Source organism: Cololabis saira, chromosome 5 (assembly GCF_033807715.1).
Source record: "Cololabis saira isolate AMF1-May2022 chromosome 5, fColSai1.1, whole genome shotgun sequence".
Lineage (NCBI taxonomy): Eukaryota > Metazoa > Chordata > Actinopteri > Beloniformes > Belonidae > Cololabis > Cololabis saira.
The window spans coordinates 8,932,842-8,945,653 of record NC_084591.1 but is presented as its reverse complement, the minus strand read 5'-3'; the positions used below and the strand labels follow the sequence as shown (position 1 = coordinate 8,945,653).

Below are 12,812 nucleotides of genomic sequence, written 5' to 3'. Positions count from 1 at the left end.
ATAAGTAAAATGAATCACTGCAAAAACTCAAAATCTTAACAACAATATTTGTCTTATTTCTAGTGAAAAATAAAATCTCATTACACTTAAAACAAGACTCATCCCTGGAAAAAAACAACAATTTTCACCTGTTTCAAGTAAATTTTCACTTAAAATAAGTAGAAAAATCTGCCAGTGGAACAAGATTTTATTGCTTGTAATGAGACGATAAATCTTGTCCCATTGGCAGATTTTTCTACTTATTTCAAGTGAAAATGTACTTGAAACAGGTGAAAATTGTCAAATAAGTTATTTTTTCTGGTGTAATTTTTCTGGTGATGAATCTAAATGTTGAAATAGCAGTAAAACCACATTCATTGATGAAATGACATAAGGGATGGAAAGGGGGGATGGCAGTTTTACAGGGGGGATGATTTGGACCGTTTTTATTTCAGGGGGGGATGCCATCCCCCCTCATCCCCCTCAACTCCAGTACTGCTAATACCTACTCGGCTCTCCTCCACTCGGTTGGTTCTTTCCCACTAGGGGTCTAACGTGCCGAGTAGATACTTTTCTGTAACTACTCTAACGAGGTTCTAAGCGGCTGAGTCGGGCTGTGACGTCATCACACTACAGGCCACCGATTGGTCGGGGGGTTGGAGTCAGACGTCTGAGTCAGGATGTGACATCAGAGAAAGAGACTCTGCAGCGGCTTCTTGTTCATTTTATTCCAGCAGTAACGGCAGCAGAAGTCTGTTTGGTGATCCAACTCTGAGGTGCAGATGTTCATAAACCTGGTGCTGAGGAGAGAATTAAAAAGGGATGTAGACGGGCGATAAGGAACGACCAGATCTACCAGGAGCTCTGTCACTTCATAGCTGCTCGGCTACCAGCTGACTTTTCAGCAGCGCTGAGACGAACAAAAAAAAGCGTCGCCGCTTGAAGCTTCTCTCACTCTGTTTTAACTTGATATTGAACACAAGCCACAGACCCAGCAGCACAAATATCATCTCCTCCAGGTTCTACATCTTTAGTGTTGTTGTCTTCTTTGTTTAGATACACAATCAAATACGTCACAGCAGCTTCACTCCAACCTCCTACTTCTGCTCCAGGTGCTGAATTGTAGTGGAAAAGAAACCAGGCCGAGTTGAGATGAGTAGAGCTGGTGGAAAAGTGCCAGAGGAGCAGCCGGTGCTGCACACAAGTCTGGAGAGAGGGTTATAACCAATCAATCAGTTTCTTTCTTTCTTTCTTTCTTTCTTTCTTTCTTTCTTTCTTTCTTTCTTTCTTTCTTTCTTTCTTTCTTTCTTTCTTTCTTTCTTTCTTTCTTTCTTTCTTTCTTTCTTTCTTTCTTTCTTTCTTTCTTTCTTTCTTTCTTTCTTTCTTTCTTTCTTTCTTTCTTTCTTTCTTTCTTTAGCACATTTAAACAACCAAGTGCTTCACAGAAGTTTAGGAACAAATAGATACTAAGACAAATAGTAAAAATGAAACACACAAAGATGAAAAATTACTGGTAAAAACCTCAATAAAATCCCAAATTGGTCAAAATTACCTTAAAGTGACTATTAGGAGCCAAATGTCGTCCTAAATCAATGGTAGTGTGTTGCAGAGTCTTCCTGGATCTAGTCAGTGGTTTCTCTAACAGATGTTGTTAAAGCTCTGCTGGGTCGATGAAAAGTTAAAATCTCACTTAGATAAGACGAGCCAAGGCCGTTAAGACCACCAAAGACAAATAGTAAAAGTAGTACAAGACCAGTTTCAAATGATTGGGACCAGTTCGAGACTGGGTCCACTCGTCCCAACAAGGCGGTATTGATGAGGAGCAGAAGCAATCGCGTGAACAAAAGTAGACTTTTACAGGAAATATTACTGTTATTGTTATTATTTTAATAATCTGGCTCCATCTTTGTTGAGTAACAGTGAAAATCGTTGTTTTTATGTAATTTAAAGGTTGTATTTCATTAAAACTGAGTCCCAGGGAGGGTTTTTGTTTGGTTTTGTTTTGGCAGTAAAGTTAAGTGAGGAAACAAGCTGCCAGAGAGGCTTTGTGGAAAAAAAACGCTCTGGTTTCACAAATTGATTCCTGCTGAAACGCATCCCCATCGTATCGTCCCCATCACAGCTACAACACCAGAGAAGGAAAACCACGACTAGAAGATGCTCATTTCACATTTCATGCCTCCATCGCTCATCGCTGACAGCAGCTGTTCTTCATTACCAGCATCAGGACCGCGCTGCTCTCCGAGGGGTCGTTTCCTGATATGAGATCTGCTGCCGTCAGCTAATTAGAAGTTCAGCGTTTGGAGTTTATTAAAGGGGCTCCTCCAACAAGTTAATATCCTCATGTTCATAAAACTCACCTCATCTAAGCTACTCTGTCTCCCTGGAACGATGAAGCCGTGGTAACCGTTAAACAAGCTGCGGGAGGCAGAAGATTTCTGCAGATTTGCAGGAAGATTTCTGCAGATTTGTGGTTTTCTAGAAAGTTTGTTTGTCTCTGAACTGGTTTGTTTCTCCAGGTACGCGTCAGCGGTCACAGACGGCTCGCAGTACTTCATCCTGCTCATCATCTCCGACGGCGTCATCACAGACATGGCCCAGACCAAGGAGTCCATCGTCAACGTACGTTACCACGCCGACACTTCACAAGTTTGTGAACCCTTCAGGGGTAACTAGTTTTCTGCATCCATTTGTCACGAAGCGAGATCAAATCTTTATTTAAGTCGCAATCAAACCCCGACTGCAGAAAACCCCGTGAGGAGCTGCTGGATGTTGAGGTGCACTAGGGCTGCAGCTATCGAATATTTAGGTGATCGATTATTCTATCAAATATTCCATCGATAATCGAGTAATCGGATAAAACTTACTTTTGCTTTATTTTGTATTTATTTATTTATTTATTTGACAGGGACAATGCAGTCAAACATAGATACAAGCTTGCAGCTGATGTGATGCATGTAGAGTTTATAGCTAGTGCTATTTCTCTTCCACAACATTGCAGTACAATATAAAATTCATATACATCAATTAAAAAGACCATACAATTCAATAATACAATATTGCATTTACATGATATAAAACCTTCCCTCACTCACTCTCCCACACAAATATACACACTATTTACAGATGAGGATAGTTTAGATTTTTCTTTAACCAGGTTTTAGTTTTGGTGATGAACATGTTAAACTCTGAGATGGATTTAATTTCTGATGGCAGTGAGTTCCAAAGTAATTTAAAGCCTGATTATAAATATACAATAGAAACAAGACAGATAACTTGATTAAAAACAAAAACAATTTATGAGAATAATTGACATTTATTTACATATTATGCAAACTAGTAAACTGTTCAATTTTCCAATATTTTTTCTAAGCATCAAAATTAAAAAATATTCTTAAACATTGCTTTTAAATTGTGCAACTTCCCATTCAGAACCAACACGTTTAAACAGAGATGCTTGGCTGCGGACCGGGGCCTTTTTTATTATTTTTATATATTTCACAGCTTTGACATTTTCTTTCTTTTCCTCATTACTTTCACTTTGCTGCATTTTCTCATTGTTGCTGTCACTGTTGTCAGTACCGGGTCGTCTTCTTCCACTTTATAAGGGACACATGCGCGTAGCACGTTGTGTCACATTAAAAAGAATCCTTGAGAAACGTGAAATTTAAATGTATTTCTTATTTAAATGACTCTTCGAGGCCGAGGAAATTCCTCCATCATTTGTTGTAATGGAGTTACTGGAGGAACTGGAGGAATGATTGCAGCCCTAGTTTGCCCCAGCTGAGGTGGAAATGGTCCGGTCAAGAGTCCGGACCGAACAGAGATGTGATGAAACTGGGAAGAGGATGAACTCTGGTCCAGAAACACAGAAAGAGCTGGAGAAACTTGAGTTTTTCGCCGGGGAAATACACGAAGCAAAGCTTGAAGGCTTACAAAAGTCTTGACGCTTGGTCCTACTTCAAGGCAGGATTTGTTGGTGAAATTAAAGTGATGAGGACACCGAACTTTATGATTTGACCGTTTCACGTTAGCTACCCAAAAATACAACATTACCTGATACAAAATGGGAACCACAAATCCACGTTTCGGTGCCTGGAATCCAGTTGTTTCTCTGAATTGCAGTGATCCATTTGTCTCTCTTAAGCCTATTTTTCGTCAGTCTGTAAAACGATAACTCCGATTTCTTGCTAAATCTATGAATACAGTCGATCGCACAACACCTCTTTCCCATTTTAGATGTTTTCCAGTTGCTCAAACTGAAAGTTTACGCTGCCACTCAGTCTTTCTGCCACTCAGTCTTTCTGCCACTCAGTCTTTCTGCCACTCAGTCTTTCTGCCACTCAGTAGGTGTAACCCGCTGTGAAGTTGCATCTGTGACGTCATGCACATTCCCTCTATAACAGTTAATACTTCCCGCCATGTTTCATCGTCAATTTCAATTGCCCAGTTCACTTTCCCAGGCTTGCTTTATGTTGTTGATGTTTATGTTTAATTCACGGTAAAACGGAGGCGGAACCTGAAGGTTCGGCTCTAATTAAAACCCGAACCGAGGTCCTGATGAACCAAGGCTATAAAAAGCGGCGCCTGGTGTAGCTTCCTGTGCTAATGAGGGAAGTTTGGGGGGGTTGGTGTCAGCGTGGACACCCCTGTTTCCCTCCTGCACCCCCCCGGGGTCCTGCTGCGCTCCCATCAAATAACTTTGATGAGGGTTGATACGTTCGAGGATTCGGGAAGATGCTACCCGCTGATCTGCATCCCTTGATTTATTACATTTTTGAAAGAAGAAAAGAAGGAAATACAATGGAATGCGTTTAGAGAAAAAAAAACAAAAAAAAACAACGACATAAAAGAAAATGTGCTGGAGAGGTCAGAAACCTGAGAGGGTTTATCGAGTGGCCTCCCCTCTATGATACAGACAGTAAAACAAGAAATACTTTAGAAAACAAAAACACAAGATGGTTAAAGAGGACCTTTTATGGCATCTAATAACTATTTTAAACAGGCCTTGAATGTCTTAAAAACAAGCTTTTGTTTGTTTTTGCTAAATAAATTAGAAATTCAGTCTCTAAACCATGTCTTTATCTTCCCATTCTCTAACCTCATTATCTATGCAGGATTCTGAGGGGGCGGGGCTATGATATATATATATATTGCCCTCTAATGGTGCGACATCGGGGTGGATGGAGATGAAATGCTAATTTAGTTTAGTTTAGTTTATGGGTCCTCTCAATTCCCACAAACCCAAAGTACAGGTAAAGATCTAGTTGGATAACTATGAATATTGGATTTTATACAAAAGTATTGTTGGAAGTGGAGTGGTACTGATTGGCTTAAAGGAGCATGAGGCAGGATTGAGGCAGGATTTATGAAAGAAATTCGTATACGTTTTAATTTTTCTAGTAATAATGTCAGATGAAGCGTTCCAAACCAAAAAGAATGAGCCCTCTAGTGTATCTCTCCGTTTCCTTGAACTGCAAAATGTGCTGCAATTCGGAGGCTGAATTTCCCGCGCTGTCCTGCGTATGTGACGTCACATGACGCTGCATGCACGTTCTCCCCGTTCTCCCGTGCCGGCTTCACTGTTGGCTGCAGTACCCCCAACGGCCGTAGTGGTGAAGGGTGGCGCTAATGAGTCTCATTTCTTAAAAGGAGCCTCATGCTCCTTTAAATACAGAATTTTGTAAATAAAAATAGAGATTTGCATTTTATTATCACAAATATTTATAATCTTCAATTTAGAAAAAAAAGGGAACAGATGGGGCCTGGAAATCCGACCTTGGGACTGTTCTAACAAATCTTTTTTGAAGTAAATAAAGTTTGTGGAGATATGTGCGACAGGGGCTGGCCCAGACAGCATTACAATACAAGAGATATGGATAAACAAGACTGTAATACAAAGTTAGCAGGATCTATAGAGACCTCAACCCTCCTCCTCGTCCTCCTCCTCTGGACCCGTGGAGCTCCGGCGCTCCTCGTCTCTCCACAAATGTGGGCCTCTATCTAATAACACAACAAGTTATGAAACGTGGAGGAGAAAAGCTCCCTTTCATTCATCATCCGCCACTTGGACCGTTTCCCGCCCGACTGTGATTTAATAAAGAATATTGCGATGCTCAGCGGCGGCTGAGCGGCGGCTCGCGGCAGCAGGAGACGGAGATGAGACTCATTTCTAAACTGTCAAGGAGATTCAGACCGACTCACGCGTGAAGGAAATTAGCACAATTGTTGCTGCAAGAAGTTTAAAAAACAACTTTTTATGATGAACGGTATAAAAGGAACCGTATTATCACGCTGATAACACCAGGACTAGTAGAGCTGAAACCAGGACTAGTAAAGCTGAAACCAGGACTAGTAGAACTGAAACCAGGACTAGTAGAACTGGAACCAGGACTAGTAGAGCTGAAACCAGGACTAGTAGAACTGAAACCAGGACTAGTAGAGTTGAAACCAGGACTAGTAGAACTGGAACCAGGACTAGTAGAACTGAAACCAGGACTAGTAGAACTGAAACCAGGACTAGAAGAAACCAGGACTAGTAGAACTGAAACCAGGACTAGTAGAAACCAGGACTAGTAAAACTGAAACCAGGACTAGTAAAACTGAAACCAGGACTAGAAGAGATGAAACCAGGACTAGTAGAACTGAAACCAGGACTAGTAGAACTGAAACCAGGACCAGTAGAACTGAAACCAGGACTAGTAGAACTGAAACCAGGACTAGTAGAACTGAAACCAGGACTAGTAGAACTGAAACCAGGACTAGAAGAAACCAGGACTAGTAGAACTGAAACCAGGACTAGTAGAAACCAGGACTAGTAAAACTGAAACCAGGACCAGTAGAACTGAAACCAGGACTAGTAGAACTGAAACCAGGACTAGTAGAACTGAAACCAGGACTAGTAGAACTGAAACCAGGACTAGTAGAGCTGAAACCAGGACTAGTAGAACTAGAACCAGGACTAGTAGATCTGAAACCAGGACTAGTAGAACTGAAACCAGGACTAGTAGAACTGAAACCAGGACTAGTAGAACTGAAACCAGGACTAGAAGAACTGAAACCAGGACTAGTAGAACTGAAACCAGGACTAGTAGAACTGAAACCAGGACTAGTAGAACTAGAACCAGGACTAGTAGATCTGAAACCAGGACTAGTAGAACTGAAACCAGGACTAGTAGAACTGAAACCAGGACTAGTAGAACTGAAACCAGGACCAGTAGAACTGAAACCAGGACTAGTAGAACTGAAACCAGGACTAGTAGAACTGAAACCAGGACTAGTAGAACTGAAACCAGGACTAGAAGAAACCAGGACTAGTAGAACTGAAACCAGGACTAGTAGAACTGAAACCAGGACTAGTAGAACTGAAACCAGGACTAGTAGAACTGAAACCAGGACTAGTAGAACTGAAACCAGGACTAGTAAACCTGAAACCAGGACTAGTAGAACTGGAACCAGGACTAGTAAACCTGAAACCAGGACTAGTAGAACTGAAACCAGGACTAGTAGAACTGGAACCAGGACTAGTAGAGCTGAAACCAGGACTAGTAGAACTGAAACCAGGACTAGTAGAACTGGAACCAGGACTAGTAAACCTGAAACCAGGACTAGTAGAACTGAAACCAGGACTAGTAGAACTGGAACCAGGACTAGTAGAACTGAAACCAGGACTAGTAGAACTGAAACCAGGACTAGTAGAACTGAAACCAGGACTAGTAGACCTGAAACCAGGACTAGTAGAACTAGAACCAGGACTAGTAGAACTGAAACCAGGACTAGTAGAACTAGAACCAGTATAAGACTATAAATATGTTTATTTTGTGTTTCTACTTTCACCATCAACCTGTTCAGCTTTATTTATATGTCGCAAGTCACGACCAATCTCACCTCAAGTTCGTGTTGGTCCTTGGTAGATGGCACATATATGTAGAAAATATTGTAAAAGAATTCTTAATCAGTAATTTCTCCCAGAAGTCACAACCTACCGTTACCGACCGAGGTTTTGGTTGGTTTTGAAGGGATTTTTGTTTTCTCAAAGTAATGGGCGTGAAAATTTCTGAAACTTTGTACAGAAAGACAAAAAAGGAAGATAAGATTTTGATGCTCTTCACCCTCGGCCTCATTAACAACCCAAACATTACGGCCCTGATTTAACTCTGCTCCCTTCAAACACCCAGGAATAGCGCTTTTCTGTCTCACAACGTGCTTTTTAATGATGTTGAGGCCTGTTATGTTCAACATGCAGTCGGTAATTTGCAGGCGTGTTTCACTGTCATTCCGCGGCGTTTAGGCTAGCAAACGCTGAACGGACGGAGCCTTCGCTTCTCTTTCATGTGCTGCTTCTTCCTCCCCCCTCCGCAGGCTGCGTCTCTGCCCATGTCCATTATCATAGTCGGGGTTGGACCGGCAGAATTTGACGGTAAGAGGATTGTGTGTGTGTGTGTGTGTGTGTGTGTGTGTGTGTGTGTGTTAATTAGCACGCAGTAATCTTTTGCCTTTGCTTCCTATCTGCTCTCCCACATGGTTCAGCCTCTATTTTCTTCACGCCGCCACATTCCTTCCCCTTCATTTCCCCTCCCCCACAAGTACAGAAATTCACTATTCCCCCTCCAGAAGTGGTGCTTTATATGTTTTTTTATTTATTTTTTTCCTTTTTCTTTTTCTTTTTCGCATTTCTCACCTCTTTCCTTCATCATAGCAATGACATCCATGTTTGGGAATCACAGAGCTAAATGAAACGAGCACTGATCCTGCAAAACCAGTGATGCCCCTTTTCCAGCAAACCGGTTCCAGGATCTGGTTCTGGTTCTGGGCCATTGCTGAGTTTGGAACCAGGATTTATGTTTCCCCTGACAAAGAACTGGCTCGGGGAAAGAAAACCTGGTTCCAAGGTAGCACCAACTCTTTGCTGGTCTAGAGGAAAGAACCACCTACGTAAGCGGAGGGGGCGGAGTTATTAACCCTGCGTTCACACTGAAAGCGTCACTGGCGTCATAGGCAGCCGACTGCCGTTCATTTTCTATGAAAACGCACGTCGAGAAGCGGCGGGAGCAGCCGGATCAGCGCGTCAATTTGAAGTTGAAAAATCTGAACTTTATGCCAATGAGCAGCGGCGACGCCGAGGCAGCGTCCAATCACAGACCGGGATTCCCGACGCGAGAACTCTCAATGCAGATTGTATTTTCGTGTAGACACAAACGTACACTGATTCACATGCGTACAGGAGCAGAGCTGTACACTAACAAACTTATTTTATCAGGAACTAATATATTTCATCCAGCAAACTGACATTTTTGCTGATTTGACTGCCGTTTTTACTTGAACTGATCACGTGAAACAAGTATCTGATGGGTGAGGAGCTGGATGGTCCGAACGATTTTATTTGCTACATTGATCCAACGCAAAATAATTAAAACCTGTGCTTATTAATCACAAAACACAGTTTAAACATCATGACCAAATCCGCTCCAACCCGGTGTGTCAGTATCAGCGCAGACAGACTGCAGCTTCGCCTGAATTATGGTTCCGCGTTAAATCGACGGCGTAGGGTCACAGTACGGTGTGCGTCGCCGTGTAACCTACGCCTTCCGCTCTGCTTTGGTGTGACGCGGAACTATAAATCAGCCTTGAAGGCTGATTTATGGTTCACCGGGAGCAAAGGCTCGCTGGCGGTTGATGTTGATCCGCGGACCAAACTTGTTGAGAAGCATCAAACTCACTCTTATCTACGCGGAAGTACGCGCCCCGCCCACTACATATTTAGCCCCGCCCACTGCAGCCGTCGACAGTACATGCAGCTTTCAGTGTGAACGCACCAAGCAGCGAGATGCTGCGTCAGGAGATTTTCGACGCTTTCAGTGTGAACGCAGGGTTAGACCAACAGCAATACCAAGACTGTCTTAATGATATGATCCACAGAGGTGCTACGTGGTCTTTATTAGAGCAAATAAGTTGCTGTTGCTTCAACTTTCGCCCCAATGCAAACGCAGCGACGTAACTGACGTTTGCAGCGGCGTAATGACGTAGCTCCCCTTAGCACCCGAGCTGTGGAAAAACAAACCGGTTCTCAGCTGGTTCGCAAGTTGAACCAGTCGTGAACCAGAACCAGAACTGGCCCAGAACCAGCCCCGGAACCGGTTTGGTGGAAAAGGGGTATCAATGTGGTTACATGCACATCTAAATCAAGCTATCTGTAACAATCTAGCTAAGCACTAAACTGGAGTTTCCCAGAAATCCAAGCAAACATGCGCAAGGATCAATTACTGAGTGAGGTGCGTCCGACTCCACGATGCTAGGTGGCGCCACATGCACTTTTGCGTTGACGTTCTTCCAGTTCCTTCTTCGTTGTGTGTCTTCTTCTTCTCCTCCTGTGTTGATATTCTGGCTTTCGCTGTGTCGTCACCAAAAGGGAGGAATCCCCGGGGTGGTTGCTAGCTCGGCTAACCGTGGGTTGTGTATAGATGCCGGAATTACTCGGATTAGGACGCATTATCTGGCACTAATAGCTCGATCTCAAGAGTTTAGGTTCGGTTTGACTACAGCCCGGCTAAGGTGTAAACATCGCTTTTAAAACTTTGACATCAGTTGGATTAAGGCAACAATTCGACTTTCAGGTAGTGCATGTAAACGTATTGCATGAGACTCAACAATGATCATGGTCATGAAGCCTGTCAGATGCTCCTCTCTGGTGCTAATGCTAAAGTTAGTTCTTACCGAGTATCCTTTTAGTAGATGTGTACAACTAAAACTGAGCACAAAAGAGTTGTGAAAGTGTCCTGATTGATGTGCGTCCCTCCGTAGAAATGATCGAGCTGGACGGGGACGAAGAGAGGATTTCATCGCAGGGAAGATTCGCCGAGAGGGACATCGTTCAGGTAGGAACGACTTGTAACACAATACAACACTTAATAAATGTGGGAATAAAAGCCATTGAGACAAAAAATAGATAAATTCACGGAGCAATTAAGGAGTGTGTGTAACCAAACGTGCGACTCATCATGTTATACTGAGGCCGATACGTTGCTCACTGCTGCCACACATGGCAGAAACTGGTATTACAAGACTGGGCGGGCTGAAGCTAGTTGTTTAGCACCCCAACCCAGTAGATATGTGTTTTTTAAAAGAATCCCGCCCACAAACCATTCAATTACACGCATGTTTTTTAAAAAAATGAATTAACCTTTGTTTATAGAGGTAAAATCTCATTGGCCACGGTTACATGATGTTTTTTAATTCGGAATTAATTAATCCAAATTAAATAATTCAGAATTAAACTATTTTCCTTTGAGTTTACATGGAAATAGTAATTCCGAATTGAGGTTTACATGGAAAACACGTTCATGTTTCCTGTTTCCATCTGTTCTTTCAATTATTTCCAGATTCTCCAAGCTATTTATTAAATAAATCTTCTCTGCTCTTGACCACCGTTTACTGCGTGCTGCCATCTTGAAACTTTGTTTGGAAAACAAGCCCAGCGCGGAATATAAGCATCATGGAGACAGACGGGCGAGGGAACGAGCAGCGCAGAAAAAACGGAATTAATTTAAAGTGGAATGAGTGAATACATGATCGCAGAATTATTCTATTCGGATTTAAAAACGGAATAAACCAGCCTCTTACTTCAGAATTAAGTTTAATTCGGAATGGCCATTTTCATTCGGAATTAGGTGTTTATATGGTAATTTTTTGTCATTTTAATTATGAATTAGAGAGGAATTCAACTTCCCATGTAAACGCACTGATTGAGACCCAGGTCACATTTACAAGAGAGACCTCTTTTAGGCAGCAGCACAACACAAGGTTACAGACTAACTGAACGTACAAGAATCTGTGTATCATTCGTTCATTTGTTTTTCAAAATAAAACCAAAAGTAAGAAAATGAGAAAAAAAAACAAATTTTTAGTATTCGTTAGCTAAAATGAAAAAAAAAGGGATAACGACTGTTTTCCATTTCATCCATTTTTGATCTGAAACTATTTCAGTGAGCCGTAAATTGCCTAGCGTAAAGCTAACGTTACCAGAAGATTATTTAGCAACGGTGGAAATAATCATGGAAAAAAGAAGATGGAAAGTCATTGTAATTATTCTTAGATGTAAATACGAGTAACCTCAGACAGGTGGCTGATGGGATGATGGGTGATTAAAAGGAAAAGTTCACGCTCTCATTCCTCCACCCTTTGTGTTATTCTCTTCTTTCTTTCTTCTATTAAATCCCTCCCCTCTGGTTCCCGCCCAGTTCGTCCCGTTCAGAGACTACATCGACCGGCGAGGGAACCACATCCTCAGCATGGCCCGGCTGGCTAAAGAGGTGCTGGCCGAGATCCCGGACCAGTTCCTGTCCTACATGAGGACCCGGGGCATCAAGCCGGGGCCCCTGCCGCCCCCTTACACCACGTGCCCCCCGCCGGCCGTCCACCCTCTCCTCACCCGACGGGTGAGCCGGATCTGAAGGGCCGCGGAGCGGCTCCTGCTCCGGTTTTCCAGCTTCCTCTTCTCGCTGCTCTTGGCGGGAAGCTCGTGAGCTAGCGGCGAACGCCGCCGGCTCGCTCGCGTTGCACTTTTGGGAATGTTTTGCCACGACGGGTGATGCGGTTGACCCCAAACTGGGACGTTTCCATGTCCTAGAGGAGGCGACTTGGGGGTTATTTTCCACTTCCTCTCTGTTTCACACGAATATAAATGTTTACATGTGGAGGTTTTCGCAGGAGGGATTTATACGGACCAGCGGGAAAACCGTTCAGACTTCCTACTTTTCAGCTGCAGAACCCGGAGTCGGGACCTTGTACAAAAGCGTCCAGGCCCCGGTTCTTTATTACAGACTGTACAGAGTTAT

The 12,812-nt window shown here is 42.9% G+C and overlaps 1 protein-coding gene across 1 annotated transcript in view; it reads left to right on the top strand.

Annotated features, from left to right (window-relative positions):
• The window catches only part of LOC133444587 (copine-8-like), a 117,528-nt gene extending 105,100 nt beyond the window's left edge, over positions 1–12,428 (top strand). The window contains exons 17-20 of the mRNA XM_061722434.1: positions 2,499–2,601; positions 8,341–8,398; positions 10,780–10,853; positions 12,216–12,428. Coding sequence (XP_061578418.1) covers positions 2,499–2,601; positions 8,341–8,398; positions 10,780–10,853; positions 12,216–12,428 — 448 coding nt within the window. The remainder of the gene's footprint in view (positions 1–2,498; positions 2,602–8,340; positions 8,399–10,779; positions 10,854–12,215) is intronic.
• Positions 12,429–12,812: the final 384 nt, after the last annotated feature.